The sequence below is a fragment of the Capricornis sumatraensis genome, chromosome 9 (assembly GCF_032405125.1).
Source record: "Capricornis sumatraensis isolate serow.1 chromosome 9, serow.2, whole genome shotgun sequence".
Taxonomy (NCBI): domain Eukaryota; kingdom Metazoa; phylum Chordata; class Mammalia; order Artiodactyla; family Bovidae; genus Capricornis; species Capricornis sumatraensis.
Window position 1 is genome coordinate 17,752,368 of NC_091077.1, and position 18,846 is coordinate 17,771,213.

General features: G+C 47.0%; 1 protein-coding gene across 1 annotated transcript in view; it reads left to right on the forward strand.

Annotated features, from left to right (window-relative positions):
- LOC138085376 (complement C3) overlaps positions 1-18,846 on the forward strand; it is a 36,295-nt gene that overhangs the window by 14,525 nt on the left and 2,924 nt on the right. Inside the window, exons 20-35 of the mRNA XM_068979713.1 lie at positions 3,379-3,521; positions 3,620-3,832; positions 6,259-6,325; positions 6,425-6,511; positions 7,239-7,442; positions 8,043-8,118; positions 8,375-8,534; positions 9,530-9,628; positions 12,927-13,083; positions 14,672-14,835; positions 16,309-16,467; positions 16,615-16,674; positions 16,797-16,887; positions 17,028-17,079; positions 17,630-17,717; positions 17,841-17,927. Of these exons, the coding sequence (XP_068835814.1) occupies positions 3,379-3,521; positions 3,620-3,832; positions 6,259-6,325; positions 6,425-6,511; positions 7,239-7,442; positions 8,043-8,118; positions 8,375-8,534; positions 9,530-9,628; positions 12,927-13,083; positions 14,672-14,835; positions 16,309-16,467; positions 16,615-16,674; positions 16,797-16,887; positions 17,028-17,079; positions 17,630-17,717; positions 17,841-17,927 (1,907 nt within the window). The remainder of the gene's footprint in view (positions 1-3,378; positions 3,522-3,619; positions 3,833-6,258; positions 6,326-6,424; positions 6,512-7,238; positions 7,443-8,042; positions 8,119-8,374; positions 8,535-9,529; positions 9,629-12,926; positions 13,084-14,671; positions 14,836-16,308; positions 16,468-16,614; positions 16,675-16,796; positions 16,888-17,027; positions 17,080-17,629; positions 17,718-17,840; positions 17,928-18,846) is intronic.

Genomic DNA, 18,846 nt, shown 5'->3' on the forward strand with positions numbered 1-18,846 from the left:
CCTCGGAGGCCGGGGCCCCAGATCCCCTGAGCATTTTCTCATTCCATCCTGACAGACCTTTTGTTTCTGTTGGCTGACACTTTGCCCTGTTACTAGAGAGGGATTAGAGTGCAGAATGTGAGTGACATCATGACTTGGTAAATAGACTTTATTTTTAGTGCAGTTTTAGTTCAGAGCAAAATTGAGAGGCTGGTGCAGAGACTTCCTATGTACCATTTTCCCGACCACATACACAGCCTCCCTCACCATCAACATTGTAACAACTGATGGACACATCATTATCTTTGCTAGTTCTTAGCTGACATTACGGAGACGGCAATGGCAACCCACTCCAGTACTTTTGCCTGGAGAATCCCATGGACAGAGAAGCCTGGTAGGCTACAGTGCGTGGGGTCGCACAGATTCGGACACGACTGATGCGACTTAGCAGCAGCAGCAGCTGACATTAGGGCTCACTCTCGGTGTCTTAATGTTTCTGTGGGTTTGGACAAATGTATAAAAACACACAGGCTTCCCAGGTGGCTCAGTGCTAAAGAATCTGCCTGCCAAAGCAGGAGATGCAAGAAAGGCAGGTTCAATCCTTGGATCAGGAACATCCTCTGGAGTAAGAAATGGCAACTCACTCCTGTATTCTTGCCTGGAAAATTTCATGGATGGGCTACAGTCCACAGGGTAGTAACGATTTGGACACGACTGAGCGACTGAGCACACACTTGCATAAAGATATATATTCACTATATCATATAGAATTATTTGCTATGTGATATATTATTCTATAATATCATATAGAATAATTTGCAACAAGAACTTGGTAGGGGTGATGTTGCCATGATAGTGAGTAAAGCAATTAAAAGAGGAAGCGGGATGAAGTGAGTGATTAAAACATCAGTGGGTAGGCTGTGAAACACAACAAAAAGGGGTATGCATACCCTCCCCCTGCCACTGCCACCAAGGGCTGCGTGTGAGACCCTGACAAACCCTAGTCAAGTATGAATGGTTTAGAGCTGCTGGGAGTGGGGTAAGGAAAGTGAGGCACTGACTTTGAATGCAAAATTAAGTGGGTGCCAAAAACTCAGTCATCAAGATAAATTGTATTTTCATGCAATAGTTTTCTTAAAATCAAAATGAATGCAAAAAAAAAAAAATCCATGATATACAAAATATGTAGATTTTAAATAAAGACCAGCACCGTGTTGAGCCCTGTTGGAGCTTGAGGCCAAAGGAAAGATGTGGTTCGTATACATATTTTCTGTCCATTTTAAAGGTTATTTTTTCCCCCAGAGCATTAAAGTAGTTGAAAAACTATTAAAAACACTAAAAAAAAAAAAAGATATATTAAAACTCACAGCATTGTGTATTTCATTTATACCACACCCAGTTACTCTAGTATAAGTTTATTTAGTTATAATTTATCATAAATTATACTTCAGTGTCATTTTACTTTCCTGGTTTCAAGACTTTTAAAATCTGCTTCTTTGCTTGTCTTGCTTTTCATGGAAGGAATTGTGATTTTCTGACAATTTCTCTTGACCAAGTGATGACAGCAGATGAAATCATAAACGCAAGGCACATAGTTTTCCTTCTGCCTGGGACTGCAAAGCCACTCAGCACAGTTCTAGTTTGGGGTCCCCATCCCTGTTTCAAATCAGGGCATCTTCATATTTGCCTGTTGTACATTTCTGTATACCAAGGTTCTGTCTGAGGTTTCCTTTACCTAAAAAATGTTCCTGCAGCTTGAAAAAATAAATGTTAAAAACTATCGTTAGACCCTTTCCCATTAAGCATGTTCCCTGGACTATTTGCAATCTGCTAAAGGAGCTTTACCTCAGAGTTTGTTAGCCATTCAGTATCTTTTATGTTTTTTTAACTTTTTAATTTTATATTGAAGTACAGCCGATGAACAGTGTTGTGACAGTTTCAGGTGGGCAGTGAAGAGACTCAGCCATACATATCCATGTATCCATTCTCCCCCAAACTCCCCTCCCATCCAGACTGCCACATAACATTGAACAGAGTTCCCTGTGCTAGACAAGGGGTCCTTATTTGTCATCCATTTAAAATACAGCAGTATGTATAAGACATTTAGGCTTCCCTATGGCTCAGTCAGTAAAGAATCTGCCTGCAATGCAGGAGACCTGGGTTTGATCCCTGGGTTGGGAATATCTCCTGGAGAAGGAAATGGCAACCCACTCCAGTATTCTCGCCTGGAGAATTCCATGGATAGAGGAGGCTGGCGGGCTACAGTCCAGAGTGTTGCAAAGAGTCAGAAATGACTGAAGCAACTTAGCATGCATGCAACCAATAGAACTTGAAAATTTTAGACTTAAGAGCTCTTATGGGATAAAGAAAGAGTATTGTTAAAAGCGGGGCGCTTCCCAAGCCCAAGTCCCTGAGTCCAAATCCCACATCTTTCTCTGGGCAGCTGTGTGGCCTTAATCAAGTTACTCAGCCTCTTGATGCTCATCCATAAAATGGGCACAACTGAAAGAGTAACTACGCAAAGTGTTGGGATTTTATAATAGTTATAATAGTACTGGACACATTGTACATGTTCAGTGAGTGTGAACTATTATTTTTATTATTGGAGTTGAGCATACTTTAGGGGTCAAAGAGTAAGTGCCTTTTGGAGATGTATAGATGCCTCCTTAAATGACACAAATCAGGTATCAGAAGTCAATTCTTTTTTAAAAGGTATTTCTTTTTACTTATTTATTTGACTGCACTGCCTTTTAGCTGTGTCATGTGAGATCTAGTTCCTTGACCAGGGATCAAACCTAGGCCCCCTGCATTGGAAACCAGAGTCTCAGCCACTGGACCACCAGGGAAGTGCCTTTTTAAAAAAATTGAATTATGGTTGATTCACAGTGTTGTGTCACTTTCTGGCTTAGTCATTTCTTTTCACAAGATTTTCTTTTTGTCCACACCATGCAACTTGCAGGATCTTAGTTCCTTGACCAGGGATCAAACCTACCCAACCCCCCGCCCCCACCACGGTGTTCCATCTATGTGTGTGTGCTTAGTAGCTCAGTCATGTCCAACTCTGAGACCCCGTGGACTGGAGCCCGCCAGGCTCCTCTGTCCACAGGACTTCCCAGGCAAGAATCCTGGAGTGGGTTGCTATTCCCTTCTCCAAGGGAATATTCCTGACCCAGAGAGCAAACCCAGGTCCCCTGTGACACAGCCAGAGTCTTTCCGATCTGAGCCACCAGGAAAGCCCCATATTATGTCTATGGGCTTCTGCAAAGACCTTGGGATAGCTCCCGCAGTCAAGTGTAAGCACTGAGACATTGGTAGGGGCAAGAACTTGGACCCAGTCCACCCTGCCCAGTCCCCTGACCCCACTCCTGACACTCTGCGTTCTGTTTCCACTCTGGGCAGGAATCTGTGTGGCTGACCCCTATGAGATCACTGTGATGCAGGATTTCTTTATTGACCTGCGTCTCCCCTACTCGGTGGTGCGCAATGAGCAAGTGGAGATCCGAGCGATCCTCTACAACTACCGGGAGGCCGAAAATCTCAAGGTGCGTCCCTGGTGCAACAGAAGCATGGATGGAGCGGGGACTTGAGGGAGCCAGTCCGTGGCATGTTCTCCTGACCCCATACTCTCTCTCCCTGGCAGGTGAGGGTGGAATTGCTCTACAATCCAGCCTTCTGTAGCCTGGCCACCGCCAAGAAGCGCCATCAGCAGACTATAATGATCCCAGCCAGGTCCTCAGTGGCGGTGCCTTACGTCATTGTGCCCCTGAAGGTCGGCCTCCATGAGGTGGAGGTCAAGGCTGCCGTCTACAACCACTTCATCAGTGATGGTGTCAAGAAGACCCTGAAGGTCGTGGTGAGTCCTTGGAGTACCTGCTGTCCCTTGTCCTTCAGGAGAGGCTCCAGTTCTCCCTGTGTTGTCAACCCAACTTGGAGACCCAGGCACACCATAAGGAGATTCAGGAGTTCTGGAAGCTTGGAAGGAGGGCCAGGATTAGGGTGAGGCAAGTGAGGCATTATTCTTGGGCACAGAATTTTTAGCAGACACCCAAAAACTTAGAGATCAATAATATTTTTTTCATTAAAATATATTTTAATATCAAATATGACATCTTGTAACATTTTAGCACAGGGGTTTTCTTCTGACTTTAAAGATCTTGGGGACAGTTCCTTGGTGGTCTGGTGATTAGGACTCAGTATTTTCACTGCTGTGGCCCTGGATTTGACCCCTGGTCATGGAACTAAGATATGATAAGCTACACAGCACAGCCAAATAAATAAATAAAATTTTAAAATCTTGAGAAAATATATTTCACAGAGCAAATATTGCAAAAGAATAATATACAATTGCAAGAACTAGGACACTTCTTTTTTACCTATGATTCTTACCCTTAAAATATGCATTCACACACAACAAAAAAGAAGATCCATGGGAAAAATAACTCAACCCGGCAAAAGAGAAATATGCATTAGCAGTCATTTTTGTTGAACATTTTCAAAGACAAAATCATCAACCAAAATGAAAGGATTTTAGCATCTTTCATGAATACTTTAAAGCAAAACATAAGATCATAAACAAGATCAAAAATATTTTAATGCAATATTTTAAGAAATCAAAATCCATTCCAAAAACCCCTGCAATATACAGAATATCAAAATTTTAGAGACAAATTTGATGGTATCAAACTATGTCATATTGATGCCTAAAGCAAAAGAAAACTGAGTTGGGCCTGTGTATATTTTTTATTGGTTATTTTTTCCCAAAAAACATTATAGTAGTTGAAAAAAATATTGAAACATTCAAAACCAAATGTATCAAAACTGACAGTAAGATTTCACATTGAAATGTTTTATTTATACCCAAATCATAACTTATTATAATGTTTCTTCCCTGGCTTTAATGGAAGCAAACATATTTTTTCAACTACTTTAATGTTCTGGAATAAATCTAATCATTAAAACAATATATTTTAAAAATTACATGAAAGTGTGTCTAGATAGGTGCACACAGTTTTCCTCTTGCTGTGAATTTCAATATGACTCAACACAGGCACTGGTGAGAAGAAACCAGTAGTGTGCTGGAGCCTGTGATACCCAGCTCCCTAGATCCAGTATGTCTACCACTTCCCAAGTCTGCACTCACTCATGGTGGTAGCTCGAAATCCATCATGGTGGAGAAATTTACACCAAGGAAATTGGCAGCACTACTAATCAAGAGCTTTTCTTCCTAGAGAGCTGGATGTTACACACTGATGAATACAGCATAGGCAGGAACTCAGTCTGCAAAGGAAAAGATGGGAATCACTCCAGGCAAAAGGAGAATGGGTTCTGTGAAGGCAAAAGCACCCACTGTCCTCCAGGGAGGCTTATGTGCATATACACATGAGAGCTTGTGTTGGGCCTTTGACTCTAATTAAGATGCCCCTATTTTAACTGAGCACTTACTGTCTGCTAGGCACTGTGTTAAGTAGTTATGTACATTCTTTCATCTATTTTTTCTCTTTCCTGTATTATTTACTCTTGTTTACTGGCTCAAATTTGTTCTTTTACTTTTAAGTTATTTGTTTTAAAATTTTTATTTTATTTAGCCCATTAGGAGGCATTGTTTTAAAAACAGACTCTGGAGCCAGACTATTACGTTCAAACGCAAATTCTGTTCTACTTGCTTGGTGACCTTGGGCAAGTTACTTTACCTGTCTGTTCCCCAGTTCCCCCATCTTTAATGTTTATTTATTTGGCTTAGTTGTGGCCCAGGGATCTTCTTCTCTAGTTGTGGCATATGGGCTCAGTAGTTGCAGCATGGGTGCTTGGTTGCCCCATGGTATGTGGGATCTTAGCTCCTTTACCAGGGATCAAACCCAGGTACCCTGCACTGCAAGGCAGATTATTAACCACTGGACCATGAGGAAGTCCCTCCCCCATCTGTAAAATGGGAGTGATAAAAGCGGTACCCACTCCAGTGGGTTGTTGTGAAGATTAAATGAATTAACCACAGGAGAGCAATCATCTAGGCACACAGAAAGATTTCTAAAGGTCTTGTTACTTCTTTGTTAATTTATAATTATATTATGAACTTGCACAACAATAGGCATGAGGTAGATGTTTATATTACCTCCTTATAAGGAAGGAAGATGAGGCACAGAGAGGTTAAGTAACTGACCTCCAGTCACACAGCTAAGATCTCGGGTGGAGGCCCTCATGCCTTATGCTACAGTAATCCCCAGAATATGACTGACTGTCTGTCTTGTTCATGCAACTCCCCCTGCCCCTAACACCATCCAGCCAGAAGGAATAAGAGTCAACAAAACTGTGGCCATTCGCACACTGAATCCAGAATATCTGGGTCAAGGTGAGTCAGCCACGGGAGAGGGAGTGAGGCCTGGGTGGTGGTGATGAGGAGGGGGTGGGAGGGAGCTGGTGCCATCGGTGTCTCCCATTCACCTGGCAGATGGGGTGCAGCGAGAGGAAGTCCCAGCTGCAGATCTTAGTGATCAAGTCCCAGACACCGAGTCAGAGACCAAGATCCTCCTGCAAGGTGAGATGCCCTTGGACCCCAACCCCAGGAGACCCAGAACAGTGTTGGGAGGAGAGTCATGACCCGAGAGTCAGGAGCCCACTTCCATCTGCTCTCACCCCAGGGATATTTAACCACTGGTATCCTGCCTCCTCTTCAGCTAGAACCCCTCCTCAAACCGCTTCATAGAAGGCTCCAGGTGGTACTTAGTTCAGCAAACAGCTTTTGCTGATAAAGAGGTTTACATGAGCAATATAGTTCAAGAGCAGAAATTCCGGATCTAAATGTCTTGGATGGAGAACTGGGGCAAGACGGAGCTAGAAAGGCACCTTGTACCTTGAAAGCTGTGAAGTTTGGGAAGAAGACCCTTGGTTTCCTCATCTGTGATAGGAGCGAATAATAGTATTGATATCTAAGGGTTGTTGAGAGGATTAAATGAAATACTCTATGGTATTCTCCTAGAACAGAACCTGGGGAATAGCGTGAAGCCTGATAAAAGTATTCATGACTGTTATTACCGCTGGTGGAACCAGAGGAGCCAGCGCCCAGAGTTCCCCTGTGAAGCACAAGCCCACCCCCACCCCCACCCCCCACAAATGCAAAACCCCCTCCAGCCATTCAGCCATGAAGCATCTCCATTATTCACATGCCCCCAGCTGTCCTTGACCCCTTTGGCCCTAGCTGGTCAGAGCCTGAAAAGTCTGGAAGCAGCCGTGGACTTGAGTGCCATCCTCCTGCCCGGTTGCAGGGACTCCGGTGGCCGAAATGGCGGAGGACGCCATCGACGGAGAGCGGCTGAAGCACCTTATCCAAACCCCCTCTGGCTGTGGGGAGCAGAACATGATTGGTATGACGCCCACGGTCATCGCCGTGCACTACCTGGACAGCACCGAGCAGTGGGAGAAGTTCGGCATGGAGAAGCGGCAGGAGGCCCTGGAGCTCATCAGAAAGGGTGCACGTCCTACCGATCCCTCTGAGCCTGCTCCACCCCTGAACCCCGCCCCTCTGAGCCTGCTCCACCCCTGAGCCCGCCCCTCTGAGCCCACTTCATCCCTGAGACACGCCCCTCTGTCCTTGCTCCGCCCCTGAGACCCGCCCCTCTGCCCTTGCTCCGCCCCTGAGCCCCGCCCCACTGAGCCGGCTTCATCTCTGAGCCCCCTCCACTCCTGAGACCCCGCCACTCTCGGGGTCCCGCCCCTCCTCTGAGATTGCCCCCTCGTCCCTCACTGAACCCCTCTCTGAGCTCCCTCTCTCGCTGAGGCCCCCTTGCCCCTGAGAACCCATTTTGAAAACCTCTTCTCTCTGAATCCCCTCTCCTCCAAGAATTCCTTCCCCCTCTCTCTGATCTTCCCACCTTCTGAGTCCCTCTTTAGCTCTTGGTCCTCTCACACACTTGCCCCCTACCCAGAGCCCCTCTTTCCTCTCTAGACCGCCGTCCCGCCCTTCACAGAATCTTTATCTTCTCTCTAAGCCCCTTCCCTCCCTGGAGGGCCTACACCCACCAGCCACCCCGTCCACTCAGCCTCTGGTGACATGTCTCTCTTCCCTGCAGGGTACACCCAGCAGCTGGCCTTCAGACAAAAAAGCTCAGCCTACGCCGCCTTCCAAAATCGGCCCCCCAGCACCTGGTGAGTCTCCAGGATCAGCTTGCACATCCTCAGCCTTTCACATCCCTGAGCAGGCCCTGGATCTCAGCCTGGGGTGGTCTAGGTAGGTCTCCACCCAGAGTCAAGGTCCCAGCCTGCTGAATAATCAGCATACCACACTGGGTTACTAACCTGAAGGAACCAGGCCAGGTCCGGCCCCACTCTGCTCATTGGTTGGCTGGGATGCCAGTTTCCGGATCCTAGAGCCAACTGGCTCACGCTCTCGACCCACCCCCAGGCTGACTGCCTACGTGGTCAAGGTCTTTGCACTGTCCACCAACCTCATCGCCATAGACTCCAGGGACCTCTGTGAGACCGTCAAATGGCTGATCCTGGAGAAGCAGAAGCCTGATGGAATCTTCCAGGAGGATGGGCCCGTGATACACCAAGAAATGATTGTAAGAGGCAGAGATTCGGGGCAGGCCAGGGAAGAGGGCACCAGGGCATCACAGGATGGACTGGAGAAAGACTCCACCATCCACCCACTGCCCAATTCACAGCGTGCGGGGTCAGGGAAATAAGGGCGCTGAGAGTGTCTCTCGTCCCTTGCAAAGATCAGAGACTTGCAGGATCCAGTGCAAAATGAAACCCCCTGGCTTCCTGTTGCTCTTAAACATAGAACTCCTTAGAGCTATGGTCCTGAGTGCGATCCCCAGGCCTGCAACATCAGCAAAATTACCTGCAAGCTTTTAGAAATGCAGGATGTCAGAAATTCTCAGGCTGGACTCCAGGTGCACTGAATCAGAAGCTTTAGGGGCAACGTCTAGGAATCCGCGTTTTAACACCTCTCCACCCCCACCAGGTGTGCTTAAGTTGGAGAATGGATGCGTAAGCCTGACCTTTCAGGCGTCCAGCCTCGGGGCCTTACCCACGTCTCTCCTCACTCCATCTGTACTGCTGGGAGCCTTGCTCTCCTTTGTACATGCTGTTCCTCCTGCCTGGCATGCTAAGCCCCACCCTCTTTGAGAGTTGACTTCTCTCTGCTCAGATTGTGGTTCCAGCTATCATCCCTCGGGGACACTTTTCCACGACTGAGTCACACTCCCATAGTCCATTCTCAATGCCACATCGCTTCTGCACAGCACTAATCACTTTCTAATTATATATCTGTCGATGAGCTGGTTGGTTCCCGTCTGTCTCCCCTAGCAGACCGCGAGGGCTGGGGCTAGAATCTGGTCTTCATCCAACATCTCATCCACAGCACCAGCAACATTTGCAGGATGAATGAATGAATACTAAAGAGCCTGGCCCTTCTGGAGAGAAGAGCCTGGCCCTTCTGGAGAGGGCTGGGGAGAGACCCAGCCCTGCCTTGATCCACTGAGCCTACAGGGGGCGTAGGTTGACATGTCAAGACATTGATGACCCTGTCTTTGCTTCCACGCATCTCCTCTAGGGTGGCTTCAAGGACGCCAGGGAGACAGATGTGTCCCTTACAGCCTTTGTTCTCATCGCGCTGCACGAGGCTAAAGACATTTGCGAGGCACAGGTCAACGTAAGTGTCCCCACCCTCCCCTCCCCAACCAAGGACACAGCCGCCCGAGGTGAGATGTTGCTTTCAGGGCATTTCCAGTGCTCCCAGTGCACTAACAGTCACCACAGTGGCCATAATAGTTTCCAACATTTATCTAGCAATTAACTAGATCCCGGGTGGCTCAGTGGTAAAGAATCTGCCTGCAATGCAGGAGACGTGGGTTTGATCCTGGGTCGGGAAGGTCCCCTAAAGAAGGAAATGGAAACCCACTCCAGTATTTTTGCCTGGGAAAGTCCACGGACAGAGAAGCCTGGCGGGCTACAGTCCATGGAATTGCAAAAGAGTTGGACACGACTGAGCGTCTAAACAACAAAACAAGAGTCTCATATGTTTAATTCCTATAATCCTTGTAACAGCCCAAGAGATAGGCTACTCTTACTGCCCCCAGTTTACAGAAGAGACAACTGAGGCACAGAGAAATCAAAGATTGGGTCTTTTCTGCCTGCTTTACCATTTTCAGAGAGTTGTACCCAAGCCCAACAAAAAGCCCCTTCAGCTTGCTTTCCGCAAGACTCCTACATTCATATTCCTGTGTGTTAGTCACTCAGTCGTGTCCAACTCTTTGCGACCCCATGAACTATAGCTTGCCAGGCTCCTCTGTCCATGGGTTTCTCCAGGCAAGAATACTGGAGTGGGTTGCCATTCCCTTCTCCAGATCTTCCTGACCCAGGGATCGAAACTGGGTTTCCTACATTGCAGACAGATTCCCTACCATCTGCGCCACCAGGAAAGCCCTTTATATCCTTATGGCTTCCCTAAAGAAAACTGAGGACACAGAACTAAAAATGGAAAGAAAATCCTTCCTGGAGATCTTTAAGAGGATTCTTAAAGGGACCCATGTCCATGACCCCAAAGAATTACCCAGTGGCTCAGTAGTAAGAATCCACCTGAAGTGCACAGGAAACGCAAGAGGTGTGGGTTCGATCCCTGGATTGGGAAGATCCCCTGCAGTAGGAAATAGCAATCCACTCCAGTATTCTTGCCTGGAAAATCTCATGGACAGAGGAGCCTGGCAAGACAGTCCATAGCGTCTCCCATAGGGTCACAAAGAGTTGGTCACGACTCAGCATGCATGACCCCAGAAGGGAAAGAATTAATAATGTTGGCTTTTTGCTTTCCCCTATTCCTCTAGTTTTGGTTCCGAAGCAGAGAAGCTTAGAAAGACAGGCTCCTGAGAGCCTGTAATCACTCCATCTGCTTTGCTCTGGGGTTTTGAGAGTGGGTTGTTTGACTTTTAGTTTCCCTAGTGGGGGACTTGAGAATCTCCCTTTCAGCCAGCTGCTTCTTCCTTCTCAGGAGCCCAGAAAAGAGATGGAGGGGAGGGGGCTGCTACCATTAATGCTGGTGACCTTTAAACCAGGTTTTCCTGGTTCCAATCTTGGAGATTTGGGAGAAATTATAGTAGAAAAGAGCATCAGGACTGTGGGGTCAGATAAAATTGACCTCAAATCCTGACTCTCATGTACGCTTTGTCAGGCCTTATGTGTGCGTTTGTAAAATAGATATAATAGTTTTTGCATTTTTTAGGACTCTCTGAGTTGTCTCAGAGGCCACATGTGTGTCCTAGTTGTCATATGTGTGACTAGATTGTGCAAAAATAAATGGGAAATTTATTTTAGGGATCTAAGAATTTATAGAGTTCAAAAATGAAAGTAGGAATCTGGTGGTCCAGCGATTAAGACTCCTTGTTTCCACTACAGGGAGCATGGGTTCATCCCTGGTTGGGGAACTAAGATCCTGCTTGCCATGCGTTGCAGTCAAAAAATTAAAAAAAAAAAAAAAAGAAAGAAAGTAGCTTCAAGGACTCTGCCAGAATTCTTTGTTCTTTATGTTCTCCCATGTCTTCCAATCCTTTCTTGCCCTATAATTCACCTTTGCCTGCCACCCAATCTGCCTGGCAGAACATGGCTGTCTTCCTTGAGGAAACAGTCAGACCAAGGCTAGAACTTTTGGATTCCCAGTGAAGGTCTCTGATTGGTTCATCCTGGGTCAGGTGATCACCCCTGAACCAATCAGCTGAGACCAGGAAGTAGCTCTCAGTGGGCAAATATGGCTGCTTCCATTGTGGCCATGTGAATCAAAGGGAGGAGGTGTTCTTACAACAGAGGAGGATAGATGTAGGAAGGCAGTCAAAAGGGTTGCTTCTACTACAACACAACATTTTCTACAATACAGCAACATTAAAATAAAGTATGGCATAGGCGGTGGAGCCAGACCGATGGTGTTTAAAGCAATAGGATGCTACCCAGCTTGTGAAAGCCAGTTGTTAAATTTCTTGGAATTTGCAATCTGGTTGCTGAACACAATCATTGTTAAAAATTAAATCATATAAACTCACACTGCAAAGATTAAACACTGAAAACAGGTGATAAACTTAAAATGTATCACTTCCTAAATATTTTGCTACTTTTTATCATTATTCTCAGGGTTATTTATGTCTATTGTATCTCTATATTGCAAATATTATATCATATTGTTCCACTGTTCCTCTCTTGCCATATCTACAGTCAGCAATGCCACATTGGTGGGTTGAAATCAGGAATGATAGTATTGACACCATGGAAATCAGCAAACACTTCAAATCATGTCTTCCCCTGGTCCCCATCCTTCTGTGTCACCATATTTAATCTGTGCAGTAGGATAATGATGAAAGTAATGCCTGCCTCATGGGATTTTATGAGATTAAATGAGCAGCTATATGACTGGGACATTGTAAGAGCTAGCTGAAAATGATTGAATAATAGGTGTTTCCTTGGAGTGCTGAATCTGGCTCATACTAGCTCACGAATGCCTGTTGGGAGTATGTCTTCCCCATTCTATGTTCAAGGACATCACAGTGGTTACTTGAAATTGACCCTGGTGGAAGTGTTTATGCCATTGTAAAGGGCAATTTATTGGGTTGGCAAAAGTTCAGGTTTTTCTATAACATCTTACAGAAAAGCCCGAATGAACAACTAGCAACACACCCCTGGCCCCCCACCCAGTCCTGTGCCTCCACTGGAGAGCTGGTTGTTAAATATTCACCAGCACACCACTTGGTATTTAGAGACACACACCGCACACACCCCCACCCTCCACACACAGAGCCCATAGTAGGTACTCAGCAACAAAGCAACTCACAACAGAAAACCCTCAAACATAGATCCAAGGCAAACAGGTCCCAAGGACAAAAGCCACCTGGTCCCAGAAAGTGATCTTCATCAGTTGTCTATAACAGAAATGCTCCCCTGACCAGAGTACCCAATCCTCTTTGTCACAGAGCCTGGGCCGCAGCATCACTAAGGCAGGAGACTTCCTTGAAAACCACTACAGAGAGCTGCGAAGACCATATACTGTGGCCATTGCTGCCTATGCCCTGGCTTTGTTGGGCAAGCTGGAGGATGACCGCCTCACCAAATTTCTGAATACAGCCAAAGGTGAGGGGTAGCCTGGAGGAGTACGGAGGGACCCATGGCTGGAGACTGAGGGTGGCCCTCTCAAGCTGGGGTGCATGGCTTTAAGCTGCACTGGGATGGACCTCTACAAGCTGAACTGGAATGAATGGCTCTGTGGTGTGATAATTTCTCCTCGTAAACCACACGAGAAGGCTCACTGCATAATTCATTCAACCATGTTGAATGCTGGGTGTTGAGCACTTGCTATGACCCAGCAGTGAGGTGTGATTAAGACCATGAGCATGGACATCAGACAGATCTAAATTGAAATCCAACTCTGCCACTTTCTCACTGTCTGACCTTGTACAAGTCGCTTAACCTCTCTGGACCTTAGTTTCCTCATCTTCAAATGATACCTAGGGCTTCCCTAGTGGCTCAGTGGTCAAGAATCTGCCTGCCAGGAGATTCTTGGGTTCAATCCTTGGGTCAGGAAGATCCCCTGGAGAAGGAAACGAGTCCCATGGATGGAGGAGCCTGGCAGGCTACAGTTCATGGAGTCATAAAAGAGTCAGATACCACTTAGTGACTCACAGCAACAACACTGTAACATTATAATCATCTCAAGGGTAATTAGGATTCAGTAAAATAATACCATAGGGAATTTAGCACAGTGCCTAGCACATAGTGGGCAGCTAATCATTGATTCCAGTGATGACACTGTATCATGTTTGTACTCACTGATAATAAGGTATCTCAAGTATCATATAAATACCAAAGTGGTTTAACACGACAAAAGTATGTTGTTGGTGGACAGCTCTCCTCCATACAGTGATGCAGGGATCCAGGTCTCTATCTTTTCATGACTCTGCCATTCTGGAGCCTCAGAATCCTGCTCTTTCAGGCTGAAAAGGAAATAGGAAGATTGGGCAAGGGACTAGACATAGAAGAGGCCTAATCACTGCTGTGCACATTCCATAGGCCAGAGCTTAGTCATGTGGCCATATACCTGCAAAGGCTTCTGGGAAATGTAGTCCAACTGTGTGCCCAGGGACAGGAGGTCATCCTCCTCTTGGTTCTCAGTGACAGTCTCTGCCATCATAACTTTCTTAGGCACTTGGGACACCACCGTGAGTACAGCACAGCCCTTGCCATTATGGCCTCACACTCCAATTGAAGAAAGAAATGAGTTCATAGATTACTATAGAGTATCAGAGTGCTGGGATCAGAGAAGCACAGGATCCTTTGAGAGACAGGAGGAAGAGGGACCTCCACTCAGTCTTGGGGTGCCCACTAATTGTGCAGGGTGGGTAAGAATTAACAAAGTAGATGGAGAATAGGTACTCTATGCAAAGGGAACAGAATATGCAAAGGCTCAGAGGTAAGAATGTGTGTTTCAAGTTTAGGAAATCTCCCACAGTGGGGCTGCAGTGCAGAGCTCATATGGAGGAGTGAAGGTGGATGAGGGAAGAGCATGAGGCAGGAGCCAGCAGATTGAGGTCCTAGAATGTGGGCCAGGACACCTGAACACCAAGTGGTTTAGGCTATGAGTCTTTTTTTCCTGAGTTTTCTCTGAGCTGTTCACAGGATGGACAGGGTTGTGAGCATTGGGGGTGGGGGGTTTTCCCTGCAGAAAAAAACCGCTGGGAGGAACCCAACAAGAAGCTCTACAATGTGGAGGCCACATCCTATGCCCTCTTGGCTCTGCTGGCACGCAAAGACTTCGACACTGTGCCTCCTGTCGTGCGCTGGCTCAACGAGCAGAGATACTATGGAGGTGGTTATGGCTCCACGCAGGCAAGTAGTCCGCACATACCTCGCCCCGGTAACTTCATCCCAACCTCCTCTGGCCTCAGTCTTCTGAAGAAAGTACCAAGACCAAGAGAGGCAGTGTTTCTCTTCCATCAGCCAGGATGATTGGAATGAAGTCAAGAATCTTTTTTTTTTTTTTTAGTTTCAAACCCATCTGTGGATTCTAGACTACATTCTGGATGCCCTGAGCTGTGTTTCAAGCCTCCTTTTCCCTCTTGGTGTCTAGATCATATTCTCAGGGCCCAGGTTCAGGTGTGAACCTCTCTCTCCTACTGTGGGTTCTAGTCTATGTTCCCAGTGCCCCATCTTACTCTGTCTCACTGGTGGGTTCTAGATATAATGTTCATTTCACCAGGCCCACAGTGTTACTCTGTATCACTGGTGGATTCTAAATTAGATTATTAATGACCCTACACCATTATCTAAACTTCTCTGTCCTTCTGGTAGGTTCTAGATCATGTTCACAGTTCCCTATCTTATTCGTCTCACTGGTGGGTTCTAGTTCATGTTCATTTCACCAGCCCCCAATGTTTCTCTGTCTCATCAGTGGGTTCTAGACCAGGTTCTTAATGACTCTACAGCATTATCCAAGGGGCTTCCCTGGTGGCTCAGTGATGAAAGTATCTGCCTGAAATGCAGGAGACCCGGGTTCGATCCTTGGGTTGGGAAGATCCCCTGGAAAAGGGAATGGCAACCCACTCCAGTATTCTTACCTGGAGAATTCCATGGATAGAGGAGCCTGGTGGGCTACAGTCCATGGGATCACAAAGAGTTGGACACAACTGAGCAACTAACACCTCACACACCATTATCCAAGCCTCTGTCTCCCACTGGTGGGTTCTAGACCACATTCTAAGTTACATCAGGCTCTCAGTGTTACCACATCTTATTGTGAGTTCTAGACCAGGATTTTAGTTATTCTAGTCCCTGATGGGTTCTAAACCAGGGTTCAGTAACCTCAAACTCCAGGAAGCTCAGGCTCCAGTCTAACCGCTTTTCTTTCTGGTGGGTTCTCAATCACACTCTCAGTGTCACTTTGGGGTTCTAGATCAGATGGTCAGTGTTCCCAGATTCCAATTTCATTCTTTTATTTCATGAGTGGGTTCTAGACATATTCTCAGTGCCTCTACCAATGCTTGTCTTAGACTCTCTCCTCTGGATGTGTCTAGAGCACCTTCTCAGTGTGGCTGAACTTTCTGTCTTATGTTTGTACACTCTGGTGGATTCTAGCCATGTTCCCAGTGTCTCTAAGCTCTTGTCTGACCTGTCGCACTCAGAGAGTTCTAGGACATGTCCTCAGTATCTGACCAGCCCCCAATCGTATTCTCACCCTCTCTGGTGGGATCTAGGTCACTGCCTCATTGCCCCAAGTCTGATATGAGTCTCTTCATCCCTCAGTGGTTCTAACCACATTCTCAGTCACCTAAATTCACCCCCTTTCTCTGTCATGGGTAACAGGCCACTTTCATGGTATTCCAAGCTTTGGCGCAATACCAGAAGGATGTTCCTGATCACAAGGAGCTGAACCTGGATGTGTCCATCCACCTGCCCAGCCGCAACTCTTTTGTCAAGCATCGTATCCTCTGGGAATCTGCCAGCCTCTTGCGCTCAGAAGAGGTAAAGTCACCTGGCCACACCCTCGTCACTTTCATCCTCCATGCCAGCCAGACTTTCCAGGAGGCAGGAGGGAGGGTCGATGACCATCACAAATGGGGGAAGGCTTGGTTCCAAATACTCTCTCTTCTCTCTCTCCACTCCTTGCAGACTAAGGAAAATGAGCGTTTCACAGTAAGAGCTGAAGGGAAAGGACAAGGCACCTTGTCGGTAAGGAATGGGAACCTACACTTTCTTGACCCACCACCTTCTCTAGGCCCCTCTGCTCCAGTATCCCCTTTCCTTTCTGAGGCAAATGGACTGACACCTCATCTCCCCTCTTACCTCACCAGGTAGTGACCGTGTACCATGCCAAGCTCAAAGGCAAAGTCTCCTGCAAAAAGTTCGACCTCCAAGTTTCCATACGCCCAGCCCTCGAACCAGGTGAAAGGAGTGGAGACCCTATCTGTTACTCTTCCCCCAACCCTGTTCTTTTGTCTGCCTCCCTCCTGGATCAGAACCCAGGAACCACACCCCTCCCACTTCCCCACCACCATCCATCCTTCTGTTTTCTGTGTTTCTAGTCAAGAAGCCTCAGGACGCCAAAGGTTCCATGATCCTTGACATCTGTACCAAGTAAGAGATGGTTCACTGGGATTCATCTTGGCCATCCCTGTGTCTCTAGCAAGACTTCTTACAAATAACAACTGTGATGCTTAACGCTTTGTGAGAGTATATTGTGCATCTAGTCCTGTGCTGAATACAGGACAAGAAGTCCTCCCTTTGCATGGCAGTGTGAGATTAGCAACGTGGTCTTGATGTCCAAACATGGTGCTGGGGGACTGGTGACGTTGAATTAGACCATGGTAACAGAATCATACAAAGTGAGACCTGCCCATGTTCATTTCCCAGAACTGAGGCACAGAGAGAGGTTAAGTAACCCCTCAGATGTTACAGAGAGCTGGGATTTGAACCCGGGCCAGTTGGGTTCCAGAACCTGAACAATGAATCACCTTGATCATTATGTAGCTTTTCCTGTATTCCCTTTAGGAGAATGCTTCCTACATTTGAACCTCCCTCTATGCTCCTATGTGGGAACTAGAGGCCTCGCTCTTTGATATGGCCCCCTTGTCTGGGCACTGATCCCACCTTGGGGGCCAACCCCCTCTCCCTCTGCCCCATCTAGGTACCTGGGAGACCAGGATGCCACTATGTCCATCCTTGATATATCCATGATGACAGGCTTCTCACCTGATATTGATGACCTGAAGCTGGTATGAAGGCCTTGGGCCCAGGGGCTGGGATCCATGGGCAGGAGCCCAGGGTCTGGAAGAAGCTGGAGTGGCAGGGGGAATGGGAATGCAGGAGGGATTTTTACAAACCACATCCTTCCCCAGCTGAGCACTGGTGTCGACAGATACATCTCTAAGTATGAGATGAACAGAGACTCCAACAAGAACACACTCATCATCTACCTGGACAAGGTAAGGCTTCCATTGGGATCCTGAACCTCTACCTGGCTGACCTTTCCTTCTCCACTGGCCTCGTGCCCAGGTGGGGCCAGGGAGACAGGGTCTGGACTGCTGGGTGTGGGAAGACAGGGGCATGTAAAACAAGGCCAACCCACTTTCTGTAAGCATCTCACCTTCTGACCACTCATGTCCCAACCTCATTTTTCACTTGTCCCCTCCAGCTTCTTCTCACCAGAGTCTTAACTACTGAGTGGAAAAAAACCCACTTGTGGTTTTTAAAACAGCAGTGCTTGATGGAGAGAAAGAGCTTCCCTTGTTCCCCAGCCCCTAGCGTTTCTCTCTTCTCTTATTTTCCCCCATTCTTCCCTTGTTCTGTTTGTTTATATGATGGAGCTGGGTCTTCATTGTGGTGCATGGGCTCTTGGCTGTGGCATGCCACAACCACTGACCCACATGCCATAACTGGAGAAGTCCACATGCCGATTTGCAGGCCGACCAACAGTGCACAAGGCTTCCCAACACTTGTTATTTGTGTTCTTTGTGATGATAGCTATTCTGGCATGTGTGGGGGCTATCTCACTGCAGGTTTTTGGGTTGTTGTTGTCGTTGTTTTTGGCTGAACTAGGTCTTCTTTGCTGCACGTGGGCTTTCTCTAGTTGTGGCAAGTGGGGGCTACTCTTCGTTGCAGTGTGCAGGCTTCTCATTGTGGTGTCTTCTCTTGTTGCTAGAGTGTGGGCTCTAGGGCACAAGCTCAATAGTTGTGGCACACGGTCTCAGTTGCTCCGCAGCATGTGGAATCTTAATTCCCCAACCAGGGATCAAACCCACATCCCCTGCATTGGAAGGTGCATTCTTAACCACTGGACCAGCAGGGAATTCCCTGCCCTTGCTCTCTTTCTCTCTACTATGGCTTTTCTCCAAATATACGTGT